Source organism: Egretta garzetta, unplaced genomic scaffold, assembly GCF_000687185.1.
Source record: "Egretta garzetta isolate BGI_Z169 unplaced genomic scaffold, ASM68718v1 scaffold526, whole genome shotgun sequence".
Classification (NCBI taxonomy): domain Eukaryota; kingdom Metazoa; phylum Chordata; class Aves; order Pelecaniformes; family Ardeidae; genus Egretta; species Egretta garzetta.
In genome coordinates this window covers 172723-193008 of record NW_009259967.1, presented here as the reverse complement: position 1 = coordinate 193008, position 20286 = coordinate 172723, and the positions used below count along the sequence as shown (strand labels likewise).

At 48.0% G+C, this 20286-nt stretch overlaps 1 protein-coding gene across 1 annotated transcript in view; it reads right to left on the bottom strand.

The window, feature by feature from the left end:
- Positions 1 to 20009, bottom strand: part of CHAC1 (ChaC glutathione specific gamma-glutamylcyclotransferase 1) — a 27349-nt gene extending 7340 nt beyond the window's left edge. Inside the window, exon 1 of the mRNA XM_009640242.2 lies at positions 19926 to 20009. Within this exon, the coding sequence (XP_009638537.1) occupies positions 19926 to 20009 (84 nt within the window). The remainder of the gene's footprint in view (positions 1 to 19925) is intronic.
- Positions 20010 to 20286: the final 277 nt, after the last annotated feature.

Here is a 20286-nt window from a genome sequence, read left to right as displayed (position 1 = left end):
AAATTTCAAAGAGGGTTTAAGAAATAATAGGGAGCTCATACAGGATGCATACAGGAACAATGCAACAGAGAAACCTCCCTTTTGGCACTTTGCTATGGAACGAAGCAAGAGCTGCAGAAGTTAGGCGTAATTTACACATTGCAAAGAGTTCAAAACTCAGCAAGAAGCTTTCTAGTCAAAAAAACCAAGATCAAGAAAGAAGTGAGATAATAGGCAGCGATGTGACTGTTGAGACTAAAGATAGCTTAGATGCAAACCAGTAAAAGACAGGATGGTCATTGTTACGAGGCGTTTTAAAAATTACTACATCTGAAGCAAAAGCACAGTTCTAAGAACTCCTGGTGCTTGTGTCAAGGGAGGTGAAAGAACAGACACAAACCAAGAGTTTATTAGCAAGGAATGTAAATATATCTAAGTGGGGCAGGTACCATGTGACTGGAAAATAGCAAGCAGTGCCTGTATTTGAGACATGAAAAATAAAATGCAATGTAGCAAACCGAAGACTTGCTAGCCTGACCTCAGTAACACAGAAATCTACCATGTGCTTTGACAGAAAGAATAACTCAGGATGCAAATATAGTTGAAATACACAGTGGGCTTAGCAAAACACTTCACTGCCGACTAACTTCACAGCTGTCTTCAATAATTGACTTTTGCGGAGAAGAGAACGTGCAGATGTAGTTTGTCTATGCTTCAGCTCAGTGTTTAATAGCGTAATGCATGACAAGTCATTAGGTGAGATGCAGCCAGGAACTGTTAAAGAGGAGATGACTGCACTGGATAAGAGAGGAAAATTGGGGGGCATTAACTGGGTACTGTTATTCTGAGACATGCCAGAGTGGTTCCGGGCTGCACGAGGGGAACACCTGCCAAATCAACAAGAGTTAGCGCTGTGGCGCAACACCCTGCTGAAGCTGCAACTGCAACGCTGTTTACAGTTCAAAAGAAAGATGAAAGCATGGACAGAGCAGGGAAGAGCTATTAGGCTGATTGCAGGGATGAAGAGCCCTCCCTCCCAGAGGATGCTGGACTTGCTTAGTCAGGCCATATGTAAACAGGGAGATAGAAGGGAGCTGTTACTCAAACTGAATTGGCACAAAAGCATATGAGCATTAACTGGACATGAGTGGCGTAGATTGAAGATTGAAAATAATATCCTAACCTGCAGAGCAGCAAGTTTTTAAAATCGCATGCCCCACTCCTCCACATGAAGAACCAATAACAGAAAAATAATTACTTCATGTAGATTTAACTGCAACAGAGATTATGTAATGTCATTATATCTATTACCTACAGTGCCCTTCCATCCAATGCTCTTCTTTGAGGAGCAGAAAGTTTCCATTTCAGGAGCATCACAGGAAATAGCCAGAGTGTAGCCTCATTCAGCTGGAGCCAAGCTCCAGAATTTCCACAGATCCGCAGTGTCAGAAAGGCTTCATCAGTTTGCAATGATAAGATTTTGTCCTGACTTGCTTGCAGCTGTTCTCGCCCACATTGTCACAGCATCTTCATAACAAGCATTGCTTCTCTATGGCCTAGGTGTTACAGATTCATTTTCTCCTAAACCCAAGACACCGCTAGCTAACCAAATCCTCTCTCTAGCAGCCAGCTGGTAGAGCCCAGCACACCCTACTGTAAGGAGAGCAACCAGTCCCATAGCAGCCCTGCTCCTCCTTGCTGGGGCCAGAGGGAAGGGTTTGCACCTGCAACAGTCACTAATAGTCTTCACCTGAGAGAGAAGGGAAACCTACCTGCTACCCACTCATCCAGATCCTTATCAAGGCAAAAAGGAGGGTAGTAACAGCACTTCTGTTGAGTCTTGGTTGCTCCAGGGCAGGAAGATGTCTGTGCTGACCATCTGATCAAAGCAATAAACCAACCACTCACTGTATGGGGCTTATGGATCAGTGTGGTGAAAGGGACATAAGTAGCTATCTTGATAAGAAGCTGCTCCTTCACTGGATCCTTTCTCCTTTGCAGTTTCTAATGTGTAAGTATGCCTCGCTTATATTGCATTTCACTCTTTAGAATGTTTGAGTGTTGCTGCAAGGAATTGAGCTAGCTAATATGATGCTTCAGGCAGAGGAAGACAAAATGGTTTATGCTGTTGTATCAGCAAATGAGATTTGCTGATTTCTATATTACTAAAAGTCTTGTTACTGTGACAAAAACCCCTAAATGGTCCTGAAGTTGTGGCTCATACCATTGGTAGTGACAAATACTGAAAGACTTTGCTTTAAATATAGCCACACTGGTCAGAATTTTGTGCTCTGATGTTAAGACTATGTCTCTGTCTGAAGGGAATTTGCAGTCCTGGGGAGAATCCCTATAATAAACAGCTAAAAATAGTTGTCTTTATATTTTGGTACCTCTGGCACTTATACTGAGAACTGTCTGAGGTTTGAAGAATAGCTGTACATGTGTTGTATGTGAGCTAATGTGTTTGGGTTTGTGCTATTAATAGGACAGATTCTGGCTCAACAGTAACTCCACTCCTTTTGTGATTTCCTAAATCATGTCCACTTAGGTTTGGGGACCTTAGTTCTCGTCTGTGTCAAAATAAAACCCTGCTTTCTTTCCCCTTTAGTTTGGTAACCTAGGTCTGTAGTTTCCCTTGCTGAATCTTCTTATGATTAGCCCAGCAGGTCTGAAGACCTGTCTTTACTAATTACAGGTGCTCTTCCCAAAGACAAGGAGCAGAATGTGCCAGTGATCACTACCTTCCTTAAAGCACAATGTTATTTATTTAGAACAAAATGTTATGGAAAAAACACTTAATAAGCCAAGAAATTACTCGCACACCTGCTAAGCGTTGCCTGTCTTCCTTGTGGTGCCCTGGCAAATATGATAAGCAAGTTCTGCCAGCTCTTTAATTCAGACAGAGCATCTGTGTGTCAGATCAGGCTGTCTCTCTGCCCCAGAAGACAAAGCCGAGTGCCAGGATAACAGGCACGGAGGACTCGCTTGAATACGCGCAGGTTCCACAGAAACACTCTCGTTCAGCCTGGAGCACAAAGGCGTAAGTAACATGTGCTTCCCAGTGGTCTCTCCAGACCATCCTTTCCATGCTGTGGACCAGCAGTCAGTTCTTGACTATCTCTTCAAAGCTGGACATGCTCCTGCCTGTAACCTGGGTGCCAGTCACGCTGCTCTGTGAAGTCAAGTGCCTGCCACCTTCTTGCACGTGGGGACAGCAAGAGCTTGCATGGCTGGATGGCTGAGAGTACTCAAAAGTAATCAGTAGCTGTTGGACTTTCTGTATGGCCAGTAATAGGTATTGTCCACCTACACTCAACCACACACCAAGATCAAAACAGGAAAAGCATCTGCCTGGACAGTGCTGTTGTGCGTGTTGGCTGTGACCCATCCTGGGTGTTCCTGGTGCATTCCATGCTTCCTAACCTTTGTGGCAGTTCACTGTAGAGGCCTTTGAAAGCTCGGTGTTATCACTTCCATCATGGGGATATCATGACTCTCAAATACTTAAAAACTATTAAAGATGATGAAGATAAAATTATTTCAACATCAAACCTCTTTCAGTTCAGTTTAGGAGATATGATGCTTCCAAGCACTTGCCTTTGACACTGTTTCCCTCAGCATTCTGCTTGAGAAGCTGGCTGCCCGTGGCCTGGACAGGCATATTCTTTGATGGGTAAAAAACTGGCTGGATGGCTGGACCCAAAAGGTGGTGGTGAATGGAGTTATATCCAGTTGGAGGCCAGTCACCAGTGGTGTTCCCCAGGGCTCAATGTTGAGGCCGGTTCTGGTTTTATAACATCTTTATCAACAACCGGGATTGAGTGTACCCTTAGCAAGTTTGCAGATGACACTGAGCTGGGTGGAAGTGTTGATCTGCTTGAGGGTAGGAAGGCTCTACAGAGGGATCTGGACAGGCTGGATCCATGGGCTGTGGCCAATTGTATGAGGTTCAACAAGGCCAAGTGCCGGGTCCTGCACTTGGGTCACAGCAACCCCATGCAATGCTACAGGCTTTGGGGTGGGGGGCGGGGCAGGGGCAGAGAGGAATCTGAGGGTACTGGTCGACAGTCAGCTGAATATGAGCCAGCAGTGTGCCCAGGTGGCCAAGAAGGCCAACAGCATCCTGGCTTGTATCAGAAATAGTGTGGCCAGCAGGACCAGGGAAGTGATTGTGCCCTTGTACTCAGCACTGATGAGGCTGCACCTCGAATACTGTGTTCAGTTTTGGGCCAATCACTACAAGAAGGACATTGAGGTGCTGGAGCAGTGAAATAAAATGGATTCTCTTTTTAAGAGAAGTCACAATTTTTGTGCTCTATTACCAGGCTGGCAATGATACTGGTTGCAGCCTCTTTGAAGTCTGGGTTTGGCTTTAATAAGGAAAACAGCCATACATGTGTCTTACTGTGCTCTTTTTGGGGAGGGAAAAATTTCCTTTCTGCCCTGTATGAACAACCTGGGCCATGTGGCAGAATTGTTGTGCTGTCCCTCACTAAGTTGGAAACAGAAGGCTCGTGAGGGCATATTGCACGAAGTCACAGGCTGTGGTGATAACAGAAAGCAGGTAGGAGGAACACCAGTGGCCAGGCTTCAGGCGCTTGACTGCCCAGCCAAGACTGCTGTTGTAGTGGCTGCCAAGAGGGGTGAGTCAGAGCATTAGCATAAGTTGGGGTGAATTCCCTGTGGCTGCACCGTGCAAGGCGATGTGTTTTGGGGAAGGTGACTCCAGGCACGTACGAAAACCGGGAGCGGCATGGACTCCACCTCTACTGTTAGTGACTTATGGCACTGTCAGTGCAAAGAGCCTCGGATTGTGTGGCTGTACCAGCTGGGCTTACTGTGGTTGGTGGCATTCCTTCCCTAGCTTTGTGTCATCTAGACATGCCTGTACCTGGAGGCACTGACTTTACCTCCCTTCTCCAGGCAGAAACAAGAGGTCGCTACCCAGAGGTAACGAACGTCCTTTGTTCCCTGGGCATAAGAGTCATGGGTGCGTTTTGCATGAAACAGTAGCTGTGTTGCCATGCTGTGCCTGAATGCCTAAGCAAGCAGGGCTCCTGAGGCCCTGAACAGCCATCCTGTTAACCTCTTACAGCTTCCCTGCTTCCAGTGCGAATGTGAGAAGGCTGCTGCCAGCCTTTTGGTCAAATGCACAGTAAGGAAGGGTAACTCAGCAGCTTTTCTAGGAGCAAGGCAGATCACAGAATCGCAAAATGGCAAGGGTTGGAAGGGACCTCGGGAGATCATCTAGTCCAACCCCCCTGCTAAAGCAGGTTCACCTAGAGCATGTTACACAGGACATAGTCCAGGCGAGCTTTGAATATCTCCAGAGAAGGAGACTCCACAACCCCCCTGGGCAGCCTGTTCCAGTGCTCTATCACCCTCAAAGTAAAGAAGTTCTTCCGCATATGCAACTGAAACCTCTTATGTTTCAGTTTGTGCCCATTGCCCCCTGTCCTGTTGCTGGGCACCACTGAGAAGAGTCTGTCTCCATCCTTGCGACATCCACCCTTGAGATATTTGTATGTGTTGATGAGATCCCCTCTCAGTCTTCTCTTCTTCAGGCTGAACAAACCCAGCTCTCTCAGCCTTTCCTCATAGGGGAGATGCTTCAGACCCCTAATCATCTTTGTTGCCCTCCTCTGGACTCTCTCTAGGAGTTCTTCATCTTTCTTGAACCGGTGAGCCCAAAACTGGACACAGTAGTCCAGGTGGGGTCTCAGCAGGGCAGAGTAGAGGAGGAGGGTAACCTCCCTCAACCTGCAGGCCACACTCCTCTGAATGCACCCCAGGATACCATTGGCCTTCTTGGCAACAAGGGCACACTGCTGGCTCATGGTCAGCTTGTCATCCAATGTTCCCGCTGCACCTCCTTGTCATGTAAGCCATGTGTGGGAAGTGTTGATGGTGCAGTTCTGTGGTCCCTGCTCCGAACCGGGAGGCAACAGGAAAGCGACTCATATGACAGTGCATCCCCTTCTGCGCGGGGAACATGGTGACTCAAGGGACAGGCGCTGGGCCATACCGTAGCTGGGCGATTGACAGGCAAATGATATAGGCTGGCAGTGACCAAGCTCTCAGCTGGTTACGATCACTAGTGAAGGTATTTGAGCTCCGCTTAGGAGTTCCTCAGCTATCAGTAACCTGTGGGCACCAGCAAATAGAGTTCTGCTCCATCAAGAGCTGTCGTACTTTGCCAGTGTTTTAATTTCTGTGGCTGAAAACAGCATCCAGTCTTGACAGAACAAGGTATTTACTGTTCACTTGTTCTCGTGTCTGCTCAGGTAACTCCTCCATGCAGGTAGCTGCAGTGGCATAGTCTGAACCTTTTCCTGCACTCACTACGTCCTGATGTCGCTTCTCTCTTGACTGACTCTGACCTATTGATATGCCCTATGAGATTGTTTTTCTCCATCTGCTTTGGTTCTGCTATTGATGCCGACCTGGCACTAACCTTTTCCAGCTCTGCAATGACATCTCTCCACCGCAGCTTTAATTCTTCTCATGTTCCTAACCTTGTCTTATCTCAGACCCTGCTGCATGCTGAGCTTTTTAGAACTGACCTAAGAGCAGCAGCTAAACTTAGCCATGCTTAATTCAGTAGCTTCCTTTGTTTATACCACGGCCAGAGTTTTCCTTTTCACTTTTCCCCTCTAACATCAGCTCTCAGCAGCTCTTTGGCAGTTCGAGGTGCTGTGGTACCTTCCCAGTGCTAAATACCCTGCCTAGTTATGTCTGTCTGTGCCTGGCAACAGTGACAATGTCACCAGATCAGAATGTAAGTGCAGTTTATCTGCCTTGGCTGGGGTACAGGGTAGTGTGGGTGCAGAGATACAGATATCTGGGCCTGTTGTGCTCTTGAAAAGCAATGGGACCTTTTTGAGGGGAGGTGGAAAAGAGGGAGAAGTGAGGTTGATGTGGCTTACATGCTTTTTTTTTTTTTTTGAGTAATCTATTTAAATTAATTCAATCTGAATTCCAGCTGCATCCCTGTACCTCATCTATAGCACTCATCCCCCAGAGCCACCCACCCAGCCAGTCATAACAACATAGGGTGAAGCGTGGTGTAGTTTGGATGAATCTGGGCCCAGGTTTTAGCAGGGCACCTTCCCTGTTTAATGGCCAGCATGAGATGTGGCAGTGAGCTGGGCAGTGCTGACGATGGGGAATCTTTTCCTGAGGCAGGCTGAAGCTGTGGGTACTCTGCTCGCACGGATGGTGGAGGCTGATGACTGGTGTGTCAGTGGAATATCAAAGTCATAACCTGAGTGATTGGTACATGATGTAATGATTGGACTGGAATGCTGTACACAAGCAGAGGTATCATCACCGCCTGTTTACTAACTCTGGTGTTACACGTAGCCTGAGGTTACATCAGGCTAAGGAGAGCACGGCCAGATTTTTGTGAGGTGGGAACACTAGACTGGTGCCAGGACAACAGCTGACAATGTCAGCTTTTTTTGATAGGTATTTTTCTCCTCTCACTTCAGGGAAAAGCCTTGAAAAGTTCCCTTGATGGTATCATTGGTATAAGATTTCACAACTCTCAGCTAACATGTGTATTTCAAACCCTCAGAGATGTGTGAACCCCACCTTGGTACAGATTGCGCTGTTGAGGAAAGACTCTCTGTCCTGTTACCTGTGTGCACTGGATAGAAACCAGTTCCCTGAGTCCATCTTTCCTGTAGGAAGATAAACAAACTCTTACCCCAGAGCCCCCAGACAATACCAACAAAGTGGTTGTACAGCCACTTGCATTCCAGCTTCTGATGAATGTCAAATTGCTCTTGGCAGTGCTGGGACATGCAGAGCCCATTCTTAATGTTGTGGGGTACACATACATGTCATGGTGTAATACAGTGGGGGGCTTTCCAATATGTTTTAGTCTTCTGTCACAGAAGTCCCATTTGGGAGATCTGTGCTGGCTAAGATAGGAAGGCTGTTGCCTTACAGCCCTTTAAGGGGCTAGCGACTCTTTAGGATAATGTTTTCTTGATTTGTTTTGTTTTTTAAAATCAACCTCTAATGTCACAACCTCTTGTGGCTCTTGGCCACAACCTGCCAAGAGCCCAGCCTCTAGCAGCAGGTAGCTTGCAATGGCGGCTGGAGCACCTGGGCACGCTCTGGAGGAGAGAGGCTTAATGCGGAGGTGGATGCAGGGTGAGAGGACCTGCAGGGTGTTCTGCTCTCCGGGATCTCAGTTGGCGGAAGCTTATTCCTAAAGTCTGTCACTGCAGGCTAATGCCAAAATCTTTAGCTTTGTTCCATGTTCCACTGCTTCAAACAGGAGTGGGCAGCCACAGTGCTGCCACTCGTGGACTGACCACCTCTGTGCATAATGTTATGATCAGACCCTGTTATGTTTTAAAGCTTACACAAGAAATGAAGGATCTTACCAAAGCAAGACTTGGTCAAAATTATCAGAGGTTCCTGGGTGAAGGCTGTTAAGAATGTGTTTAAATCACTTGATGCTCAACTTAATCACATGCTTAAGATTAAGCAGTTAGTGATTCCTTTAATTTGAGTCTGAGTCTGTGTAACAGATGCCTTCAGAGTCGGAGGAATGAAGAATCCCTCCAAATCTGCCAGTGCCTTTTCTCTCCAGCCCTGGTGAGGTGATCAAACTGTTGTCCGGGGACTGTTCAATGCTGCATCTCTAGTTGCATCATTGGCCACTTATGCCTCTCCTATCCCCACCTTCGTTACCTTCTGTGCTGAAACGGGAGCCGATAATATGAAATCTCCTTGAATGAGGGCTGTGGATGGCTGTTATCTTCTAGATCCAGCTGGTGCCAGAAGTTCATCACACTCAGGTCTTTCCCAGCTTTTTCTCGCTTCCCCACCAGACCTGCTAGGCTATTATATAATGTATATAAAATTATATATATGGCCTATATTTATATATATAGATATACACACACTATAAATTTAGGCTATTTTAGCCTAAATGAGCAGGGCAAGCAAACTGTTATTCAACAGGTTAAGCTAACATCTGATGGCACAGAAGTTCAGAGTGCACATCCACCTCCAAGCGTTTCTCTTTTCCCCTTAGCTGCCTTATTCAACTGGCTTTCCAAGTTCGCACTGCCATGTAGTGCAAAGCAGCACAGCAGAGCCCTGGGATTGCTTAGCCCTTGGATTTCCATGGGCGAGCAGACAGAGGGGAGGGGACAGGACAACTGTTGCATGTCAAGGGCTTGGCTGTGAATGAGTAATTGTGGATGGATGCATGGGTCAGCAGGTTAAGTGCAACAACAGCAAGGATTTAGATTTTGCTGCAAGGAGATGGAGTGGGCCAAAGTGGTGATGGATGTAGCTGAAGAGGGCTCCATTCATCTACCGCAAAGCCTACCTACTGCACTTCTTGCAGTCAAGCAGTACAAATGGGAAAGAGCAAATCTAAGCCAAGAACTGGGTCTCTCCTCTTGCTCCCTCCAAGACAGGGTGACTTGGTGTATGTTGAATATAAATATAGTTCTGCCATGTGTTGTCTTTCAAACATCAGCAGGTGTGAAGTCTTCTGGTTCTCTCATGATAATGAGCTTTGCACCAAAGAAGAGTCAAAACTAGACTCTGCGGCATCCTCTGTGAAGCCTTCAGCCTGAGAAATAACCCCTCTGTCAAACTCCAGCCACTTTCCCATAACAGAATTTGCCTATTTTCTTCGAGCTATTTTTGGCTGTCCTTTAGATCTATATGTGGTAGAGGAAGATTATGAGAGCAATTAAAAAGGAATTGCAGGATGCTGTGCTGGAGGTAATGGAAGGAAGGTGTCATGGTGTGGTTGTGCAACAGCTTCATGTTTTCCATATTGCTCATGCTGGAATGCACTGTGAGGTGAGAGGACTCAGTACCTGAGCGGCAGGGCTATTGTGGCATGTTACAGTATTGGTGATATATGCAGCAAAGGTTGCATCAGATGGCTGAGCATTAGCAGTAAAGAACATCCAAAGAGCCCTAAAGTGGGAGAAATCCATGTGGGAAGGCCAGCTGGTGGCTATGTGTGTGCCTTTTCCCAGAAGACATCAGATCAAAATAGTTACAAGCTGAATCCCTCAGTTTTTTCTGTGCTGTTTGCCGAGAACCTAGTGCACTGGATTTGAAAACAAGTAATTTCATACTATGTGACCAGGCTAGTCAGAAAGCAGCTATACATGGGAAACTGAGAAACAACAGCAGGGCAGAAAGCAGAGTTGAGCTCTCAATATGACACTTTAAATTGAAAAAGCTAAAAAAGGCTGGCATAGATTTCATAAACAAGGGAGTTGGGGAACAACACAGTTTGAAAGCATCATTGGTTTTCATCAAATTTTTATTGACAAATCTCTTTCCTGGTAGGTTGTCTCTGTATGAGAGAAATTAAAGCAACTCTTTAGATACTGTTATTTGTCAAATGTTGTACCTATGGATCCTCTAAGAAAACTGAGCAGGCAAACTGCTCCTCTTCCCAATGCAGCGTTCTCACTTTTCCAAACCCCACGCCCCTGCTGATCTCTCATTCTCCTCATTCATTTCCAAAGGCCCTAAGCAGAACTATTCACCGCTCAGCAAGCTCTAATCTGTGGATAGAGAGATGATGTGAAAGAAAGATGCTGATAACCATGACACCTGAAATGATTTATGCCTTCAGTAGACCACAGGTGCCATGAAACCACAACGCTGACCTTGCTCTATTCATTGCCTCTAGCCTGAGCATACTTCTTGCCTGAGCAGGCTCAGACGTTGCATCAGTGTCCTCTAGTAATGCGCAGAACTCTTCTTACACTAGTTAATTGAGCCTAACTAACTATCCCTCTCAGAGGCAGATGAGTATTAGCCCCACTTTACACCCAGGAAGAGTGGGAGGGGAAAGTGGCTTGCCCAGGTTTAAGTGGCAACTGGTGTGAGTGATGTGGAAACACCCTGTTTGCCTGCGCTTGAGCCCTCTGTATGGAGAAATTGTAAAGCTCCTTATGGAATATGGGAGATGAATTAAGCATTGGGCTATCCATTCTGTGTTAGTTATTATATTGCTTGCTGGATGCTAGGTAATGTATTGAGAAAGGCATGAGGGGAGCAGGCTCAGAGGCACAAGTTGCGCTGCCAAGCAGAATAACAATACTGGTGACGTGGTGGCAACAGGCTCGCACTGGCCTGCAGACCACCGGCAGGAGGACAGCCTGGGTAGTCTGATGGCACAAGGGATGCTGGGCTCACTTCAACCGCTCAGCCTGGCTGCATTGGTGCCCTGGTTGGTATTTCCTTCCTTTTCCTTCAGAGAAAAGACAAGATAATTCGAAGCACAAAGCCAAGACTTTGCCCTCTGGAGGGATTCCAGGGTTGCAGATGGACTGGGCTCTTCACAGTGCTGCTGGAAAGCAATTACACTTGCAGTTCAGGGGAAGGGAAGAGGAGGAGGGAGAGTCACTGAACTGACAGCAGGGATAAGAAGGTAGCTCATTAGCACATCATCTTTTCTGCACCCTTCTGTGTGGGAGCAGATCTCCATATGATGACATTCAGAGTCTGGCAGGAATGTCATCCTGAGCTAGTAGGAATTTCTTTACAAGAAAGTGTGAGTGAGTAGGTTTAAAGAGATCAAAAGTGGGCTCCTCTGTGGTCCAAAGAACATAAAGGTTCATCCTTCACGGTCATTCTCAAACTTCATCAGCAGCTGCTGACCTGGAATATGAAGAGGAAGCATGGAAGCAGTGAGGTATTCATTAGAAAGAAAAACAAAAACAAACCAACAAAAAAATCCCTTCTGCTGTACTTCTCATCCATTTTTCTTGCCACAGCCTTGGAGTGCGCTCCAAGAAGTACCTATTTCTTCACAGAAAGTGTTGTCAGGCACTGGAATGGGCTGCCCAGGGAGGTGGTTGAGTCCCCATCCCTGGAGGTATTTAAAAGACGGGCAGACGAGGTGCTTAGGGACATGGTTTAGTGGTGGGATGGCAGGGTTACATTAACGGTTGGACTTGATGATCTTAAAGGTCTTTTCCAACCTAAACAATTCTATGATTTATTGCACTATGTCTGTGGTAAATCATAGCTGGGAAAGATGGTGCCTCCCTCTACTCTGTAAACATCCTCTATGGCAGAAGAATTTTTAAGCAAACATTAGAAGTAGAGAGCTGATTACTCTCGTACCGGGCGGTGGCTTGTGCTTGGAGAATTCCAGTAGGAACCATGCAGGAGACCTTGCTGTCTCTATGGCGTTCATAACCATTCAGAGAGCGTGAGTCCTGTGCCAGTGACAATGGCCTGTTGGAAACCCTGTGCTACATGGGTAATAAATACATAATACACTTAATTATGAGCTGAAGGGTGAATTCCTTAGAAGGCTTATTCAGAAGACTCAGGGGACTGTTTAACAGCAATAAGGTGTATGTTCTCTCATCCCCTGAGCAGTTCCCCACAGTCCCAGAGGAAAACATCAGCGAAAGCATTGCTTAACCACTCCCTAAAGGACCTGGTTGTCAATGGGAAATGTGTGTGTATCTGTCTCACCTGCCAGGCAAGCATAAACGGCTACGCACCGAAACAGTCCTCCATGGCACAGCTCATGGTTCTCTTTTGTGAAGATGTCCGTTACCTGTGAAGAGGATCCTGAGTCCTTTTGCTGAGATGGAGGAAGGGGCAAAAAATGAACCCACATGGAAACCTTTTGAACCTAGTGGGGCACCAGGTAAAGACCAATCCTTCTTATTTTCTCCTAATTCTTCTGTCTCCTCAGTATAAATGTTTTCCAGCTCAGACTGGGGGAACTGGAGTGCCCACAGGACCTACAGCGCCATGGTATGGTAACACCTCCTTTTGGACAAGCAATCAGCACTGGCAGTCTGGTTTTGCAGCCAGAAGGTTAGGCTCTACGGTATTGCCTTCAGCTTGTGTCAGTATAGGAACTGTGCCATTCACCTGGGCATGTCCTGTGAGGCGATAGTGACAGCAAGGTGGAGGGCAGAACTGAAGAGAGGTGTTTGTCTTTAATGGCAACACAGCCTCCACCGACAGAGGATCTCAAAGCGCTGTACTGCTGTAACCTACAGTGGGTAACAACCCCTGATGGAGAACGTGAGGGACAGAGGAAGAGGGTGAATTCTGCAGAGGGCAGCTGTGGAGCCTGAACAGCAGGAGCTGGGAGAGGAGAGAGGGAATAGATGCCTCGCCCTGGATTTCTGTGATCCTAATTCACACCCATGTGACTCTGTTGGAGTCAGTGCCATTACATTAGTAGGAAAGCAGGCTGAGAAATAAAAAATGAGCTCCGTGCCTCTTGACCAGTTGTTCTTTGTACTATTAGCACAGGCTTTCTTCACATTCCAGAACATGCTCCATCCAGGTTATAGGAAATTGCATGCTGCAACTGTTCAGCAATGCTTTTTATATAGTATTTAAAAAAAAAAAAAAAGCAGAGAACAAGAGGAGAACATAAGATATGTGCATCAAATACTGCACAGGTTAATGCAAAGGCATTTTGGACCTAATCATCCAGCCCTGGAAAATTACAGCTGGGGCTATTCCGCACCCTCAAGGCAGCCACGTGCCTGCAGGAAGAGATGTTCCCTTTCATTTGGCAACTGCAACCCTGTGGCATTAACTGCCACAGGACACAGCGGGGTGGCTGGACTAACAGCATTAAAACGAAGGTGGTGTTTATCGAGGTGAACAATTAGGTTAGAAAGAGATGAAGGATGGTATCCACCCTTCTTCTTGGGAAATGGCTGCTCTCTGCAGGTCTGGGGCGGGTTATTCTCCTGTGGTACCCTGTGTGGTTGCACGGTGGTGCCTGGAAAGCCCTTGCCTCTCTGGAATGTGACTTGGAAAGGTTGGAGAGCTGCAGTTAGTTATCCTCAGGAAGGAGGTGGCAGGGCCTGGAGAAATGAAACCAGAGCTGAATGGAAAGAAAAGCAGAGGTGGGCAGTGAGAAATCCTTCTCAAAGTTAAGTGTGCGCAGGGCAGCTGCTTGCCATGACATGCTGATGCCTTTTGCTGTAGGCTTACAAAAAACCCTTAAACTACTCTAACTGCCCCTTTGCTAGTGTGATTCCCTGTGTGTGTGTGAGCCTGAGAAGAAAGCAAAAGCCAACCAGCCATACCCCAAAACATCAATGCTGCAGAAGTGACTAACTGTGCTGGTCCCTGAGAGGGAACATGGTGACACCTTTAACCAAACCTAGAGAAGCACGTGGGTGCTCTCTCCACCTGCCTCCAGGCTGCCTTGGGAGCTGGGCTTTTGAGCCCGTAGTCCCCCTGACACCTGTGCTGCCTCTCCTGCAAACCTTGGAAAGCCCTGCGCCCCCCAGCCCCTCTTCCTTCATGCCCTAGTGGCAGTGATTAAATATCAATATGTTGATGAGCTTCTTTTAACCAAACCTAGAGAAGCACGTGGGTGCTCTCTCCACCTGCCTCCAGGCTGCCTTGGGAGCTGGGCTTTTGAGCCCGTAGTCCCCCTGACACCTGTGCTGCCTCTCCTGCAAACCTTGGAAAGCCCTGCGCCCCCCAGCCCCTCTTCCTTCATGCCCTAGTGGCAGTGATTAAATATCAATATGTTGATGAGCTTCTGACAAGAAACACAGGCTGCAGTTCAGGGGGCAGGAGCTGGTCCCTGGCTCCTTGAGGTCTCCCAGCCGGTACCAGGGACCCCGCTGCTGCTGAGCCCCATGTACAGGTGTCCCCTAAAGCTAAAGGGACAACTGAGAAAACCAGAAAGCCTTCTTGCCCCCTCAGGGTGCAGACCAGAGGGTGGCAGCTCCGCAGCCTTCTAATTCAGCTATTTTCAGTCAGTTTTGTGGTACCAGGCTGGGGAGGGATGCAACTTGCTGTCTCCCACACAAACTCCAGCAAGTTTGGTAGCTCGATCTGTTGTCACTGAAGAACTCCTCCTGGGGCTACAGCTGCAGCCAGGAGACCCTGCTCGTGGCTGGGGGAGCACACCGGAGGAGGCTCTGGGGATGGGAATCTGATACTGAGGGGAAATGATGCTGTTTGCTTTCTCCCTGTGTCTGCCGCTCTGCAGTAAGGCTCCTTGTGTGGAGTGGCAGTCTGAAGCTGAAACACGAGGAGTGACTGTCGGAGAGATGCCCTTCCCGGCCCGGCGCTGCATTAACACGCGTTGTTACCTGGTGTGCTGCACCGTGTGCCATGCAGCAGTAAGTCACTGAAGGCCAGGGTATGAATTCCCCAATCCCTGTGGGTTTCTCAAAGGATAGAGTTTGTTTCATCTCTTACAGCTTTGGGAGAGGGCATTAGCTTTTAGTCTCATTGAAAATGCACGAGTTGCCTCCCCTCGGCTGCAGGGGCCTGTCCTGATACCTTGTTTGTACTGTAACATGGGTTTTGGTGCCGCACATCCTCTTCCCGTGACACCAACCTGGCAACTGTCCTTGCAGACGGTGTTTTGCAATGCCTCAGTGCATAGTGATGTGGGCTTCTCATTACCATTCTGCTCCCAGAGCTGTGCAAAACTTTCTAACTCTGTAAAAAAAATCACTTTGGCCAGGCGTCTTCAATCTGTGCAATGATGCACCTGTACTCCTAATGTTACTAAGCTATCCCTGCAGCCACAAATCTTGCTCACAGCAACAGTACGTGCCTGCGGCCATGCGGCACAGGGTATTTTACTCTCTGTTAGCCCCACCACTCTATTCCCTGTTAACCAGTGACAGGGCACCGCTGCGTCCTCGGTTATGAGACACCTCACAAGCTCTACTCAGTTAAGGTGCCTCTTGTGACAGGCAGACATGGTCTGCCACCTACCCTGAGCCTTCGCAGCCTCCCAGCTGCAGTCTCAGGCTGCAACTACTCTACAGACCTCTACTGGCTAACCAGGGCTGGTCAGGGATGCTGTACTTCTCCCTCCTGAAGAGGGGAGAATGGGAGACTGCCTGTGCACGTGCACGTGTAAGGCTTTTGGAAGTGGTGCAAATACACCCTCCCTTTTCCCGCTGCTCTCCCTGCCCTCTGGCACAGATGAACGTACTCGGCTTTCCAAAGATGAAACACGAGTGTGATAGCTGGTACGTGGTGAAGAGCTCCTTCAACACCAGAGCTCTCGCCGCTCCCACGTGCTGCCAGTTTGGATTTGCGTGGTACGAGCTGTTCCTCTCCAGCCTGTTCCCAGCAGCCTGCCCCACAGTTACTCATGGTGGGACAGTCGCTAATGAAGTTAGTGTACAGAAATGCCGTGCTACCATCGCCTGCTCAGGTGTCTGACAGCAGGGCGCAAATGGAATAGCCGTAAAGCTTTGCACTGCAGTCAGACCACTAGTAGCAGTGCAGTCTTATTTCCCTGTGCTTTAGTCGGAAAACAGCTAGTTCAAAGCATGCATATGTCACGTTCGTTTAGGGTCAGTTAGGAAAATCAGCTTGCTTTTTTTGTTGTTGTTGTTGTAGATCCTTTATTGTCACTTTGATATCTTCATTCTGCAGTTCAGGATGTCCAGGGTCTTTCCTGTGCTGTGTCTCAGAAGCACCTGAATATTACGAAAGCCGCAGCAAAGGACAGTTCCTTCCGCAAGTAGTTTACAGGTTAAATAGACGGGGCAGGCAAAAGGTGAAGGAACAGGGGTGCTGCTTTTTTTTTGCCTCCAGTAGGTGAGATGTGAGGAAGTAAAGTGCCAGCTCACCGCCTCACTGGCATTTTGCTAAGCTGAAATGGGCACATGCCTCTGGTGTATATTTGCAAAAGCTATTTAATTTTCTTCATATTTGAAAGGTGGTGACCTGACACAGTAAGTAACTGGTAATACGTATTAGCTGGATTGGGCCCTGAACTGGGTACTGGATGCTAGAGAGGATTCCCTTAATCCGGTTGTGAGAGGTCACTGCTGCTGTGCCTGCAGGAGAGCAGGCAAAGGCACAGACCAGAGCTACACAGCAGCTCCTAGGAGGCTCCTCTCTGCTTTAGTGTGAACTGGTGTTAAGTGCAGGTTGCTCTCCTGTGTGTCCCTGCTCCCCAGCCTCTTAAAAATCAGAACTTGCAGAGTGTTTGCTTTCTGCCAGCCTGTAGGGCTGCTCCCTGTCTCTGAGAGATCTCCAGGATCCTGTTGGGACTTCAGGTACAGCATCAGGCGATTGGCGAGAAGACAGCAGTCCTCCAGCGGTTTGGGGAAGGGACCCCTTCTGGGGTCCACGTGGACCTTGGGTGCTTAAACAAGAGCGTAGAGAGTAGTGGGAGGGCAGGTGCTCTGCTCACCCGAGCCAGGGAGCTCAGCTCAGCGTGAGGTGACTCTCTCTTCTGAGAGAGATTGAAGGGGCTCAGGTACCGAAACAGGACTGGGAACATAATTTGATGACAGCTACAGAGAGAAAATACCATACGCTAAAAGGCCCTAAATAGAGTGGAGAAAGGCATAACCAGAACCATCTGGATGGTGAAAGCAAATTCAGCTATGGAAGTGGAAGCGTTTCTACCATGGGGGTGATGAACCACTGAGACTGGCAACTGGGGACCGCATTAATCCCCTGTACTTCTATGCCTTATTGTGCTTTCCCACAGCATTTGCTTTAGCCAGCTCAGTACCACATTGCTGAGTAAACAGAAAGCCCTGTGACATGCAGGGTGCCTGAAGAGATGAGCCCTGCGAGTCCCTCCGATCACCACCTTCGGGGCCCAGCTCACCTGGACACCTCGTGGGCATCTTGCTGCCTTGCACTTGTTCGCAAGCAAACCCAGGGAGTTACCAGCACCTCATTTCTTTCTCTCCCACTTTATGGGATGTGTGAGACTCGCTTCTGTAGCCTGGGACCGGGTGCCCAAGCGGGCAGGGAGAGGGAAGTTGCTGGAGGGGGGAGAGGGCTCTGTGCTTCACACTGCAGCCAGCAGCACCCCCCGCCACCAGGCCGCTGTCGATGGTGGTATTTTTCTGTGAGCTGAAAAGGAGGGTGCTGGGAAGCTGGTTCAGGCTTGGGAAAAACAGTTGGCACAGTTGTAATCAGGCAGGAAACAGGAAACGGTGTCGTGAGGTAACAAACAGGAAGCGATGATGGCAGCACACCGCGGCCAGTTTGGGCTCAAACTCAAGGAAAGCGCTCCTGCGCCATGAGGGGAGGTGGCGGGAGCAGTGTCTGCCTCCGCGCGCCTGCGTACTGCCCTTTGGTTTGCCCAGATGCTGTGTACACTGAGCGGCTATTTAAACAATAAGACGAGACTGGTAAAGGCTTATTTGCACTTCCGCAGCCGCGTGGAGTCTGAAGGATGTGAATGAGTCTTCACAACATCCTTCTGAGTCGCCTTAGCGTTAACAACTCCATCTTGGAGAGGGGAACCGGCAGCTGTTGAAAGGGAAGATATGTAGGGGTTAAGTGTCCGCACCCTGCTCCCTTCAGAGAAGCGTTGCCTGCTCCTCAAATTCACGCCTAAGGATGCCTCTTGCACAGCCCCAACCCTCTTAAAGGTAGCCATCAGGTTTCAGTTAATGGTGTTGACACTTCCAAGAGTCACCCTTCACTCCCAGTTGTTTCAGATGCCTCGCCAGGGGAAAATGCTGGAAGGGTCTACTTTTCTCTGTGAACCCTAGGTAAGCTGCACGGTTGGCTTAAACTAGACGCTTCATGCTTGGGTGGCTGTGGTGAGGTGAGATGAACCCGTGTCTGCTGAAGATGACTGAGAGCATATTATGGACCAACTGACGGGACAGCGAGGAAATTCTTCCTCCCCATGTATGAAAAATGTGTATCTGATCTAAGCGCTTCTTAACCATGCTGTCCCCATGAAAAAGGAGCTTTTTGTAATTATAAGCATGTCGGCATTTCTTCCTGTTCCTAGGGTGTAAGTGAACGCTGTCTCCGCATTGTGAGTTGTATCTAGAGTTTTGGAGAACTTCAAAAACCTCCTTCTAAGCAACTTGTGACAAACGTAAATACCATGAATAGAGTGAAAATCGGTGTAATCTCCATGAAGGGAGGGGGTCTGGAGGCAGAAAAGAGCCTCTGTGCTATAAGGAGATGTGAGAGGAAGAGAAGCTTTTGATGAAGAAGCTAACACCAGGACCTGGTGGGCTGAATTGAAAGAGGGGATTAGAGCAGGGCCATATCTTTTGTAATTATCAAACTTTTATCTTGTGTGGGTTCCCCCCCTCGCCCCAATATATTTTGTTCAGATTGTCTTGTGTTTCTTTGCTGACAAACTTCCAGAGAAAAAATGAGTTTATGGACAGGAACAAAAATGCTTTGGCAATGCTTTGGCTTTTTCTGCCAAAGCAGAAAATGTAAAGGAAATATTAAACAGTGTTAATAGAAAAGGAACTTCAAATGCGTAGTGATTCTTATTTGCACCAGGAATTTTGACCCTGCTCACAAACCGTCATGGGAGGTGTGTGCCCAAGCACAGGGATCATCAGAGCTCTTGCATGGCACCAGGAACGGTTGAATCCTGCTCTGGCTGGTGATGGCCTACCCAGCTAGAAACCTAACTCTCAGCAGATCTGTTTGGATGTTAAATACGAGTTGGTTTAATCTCATTTATAAAAACAAACATGGCGCCTCTTTGACATTCTAGGCAGTTAGTTAAAAAAGTGATCCACAAAACCGCCATGAAGCCAGCAACAACTCAACAAAAAAAGTCATAAAGCACAGATAAAAGATGCCATCACCAAACAGCCTCTCCTCAAACTGCATGCTTTCCTCATTTATCTGTGTAGTTGCAAAATGTGACTATGAACAAGGTGCTGTTTTGCACCTCGGGACTCTTCCTGGGAATGACCTGGTCTTCATGCAGAGCAGCCTGCAGGGTGGGTTGGCTGGAGGGATAGATGGAGTCTGAGTGCTGTCTCCATCTTGGCTGGCAGGAGAAAAGACGCTGTGCTCGCAGAGGAAATGAGGAAGGATTGAGCCCTTCTATGGTAGTTACGTATGACACTGCAACCTATGTGAGAGGCAAGTCCATTGCTGACAATGAGATGGAGACTTTGGGAAGCAGGAGCTATTTTCCAATCCACTCCATGCCCTGCAGTTTTAAACTTTACCTGCTCTTCTTCCTGCCCAGGGGTGCCGTCCTGCAGCCTGGAGAGCTGCACATAGCCTGTCACCACCAAGGCTCTCAGGGACATGTGTGGAGGGGTGCTGGAAGGCAGCGAAGACCTCTGGGTGGCAGTGACTGCTGGGTGAGCCTTGTAAGCAGATCAGCATGGTCTCTCTTTCCCCTTGCATCTCCCAGGGGTGGAACAGCTCATTGGAGAGGACGGCTGATCTGTCTGCAGGGAGGGGAGCACCTCTGGAAAGGTGATGGTCTCCCATCAAGATTTAAAAGGGAAGGGAAGAAGGTCTCCAGAATCAAATACTGTGCATGGAACAATTGCTCTAGTGCCTGAAATTATTGCTCTGTAC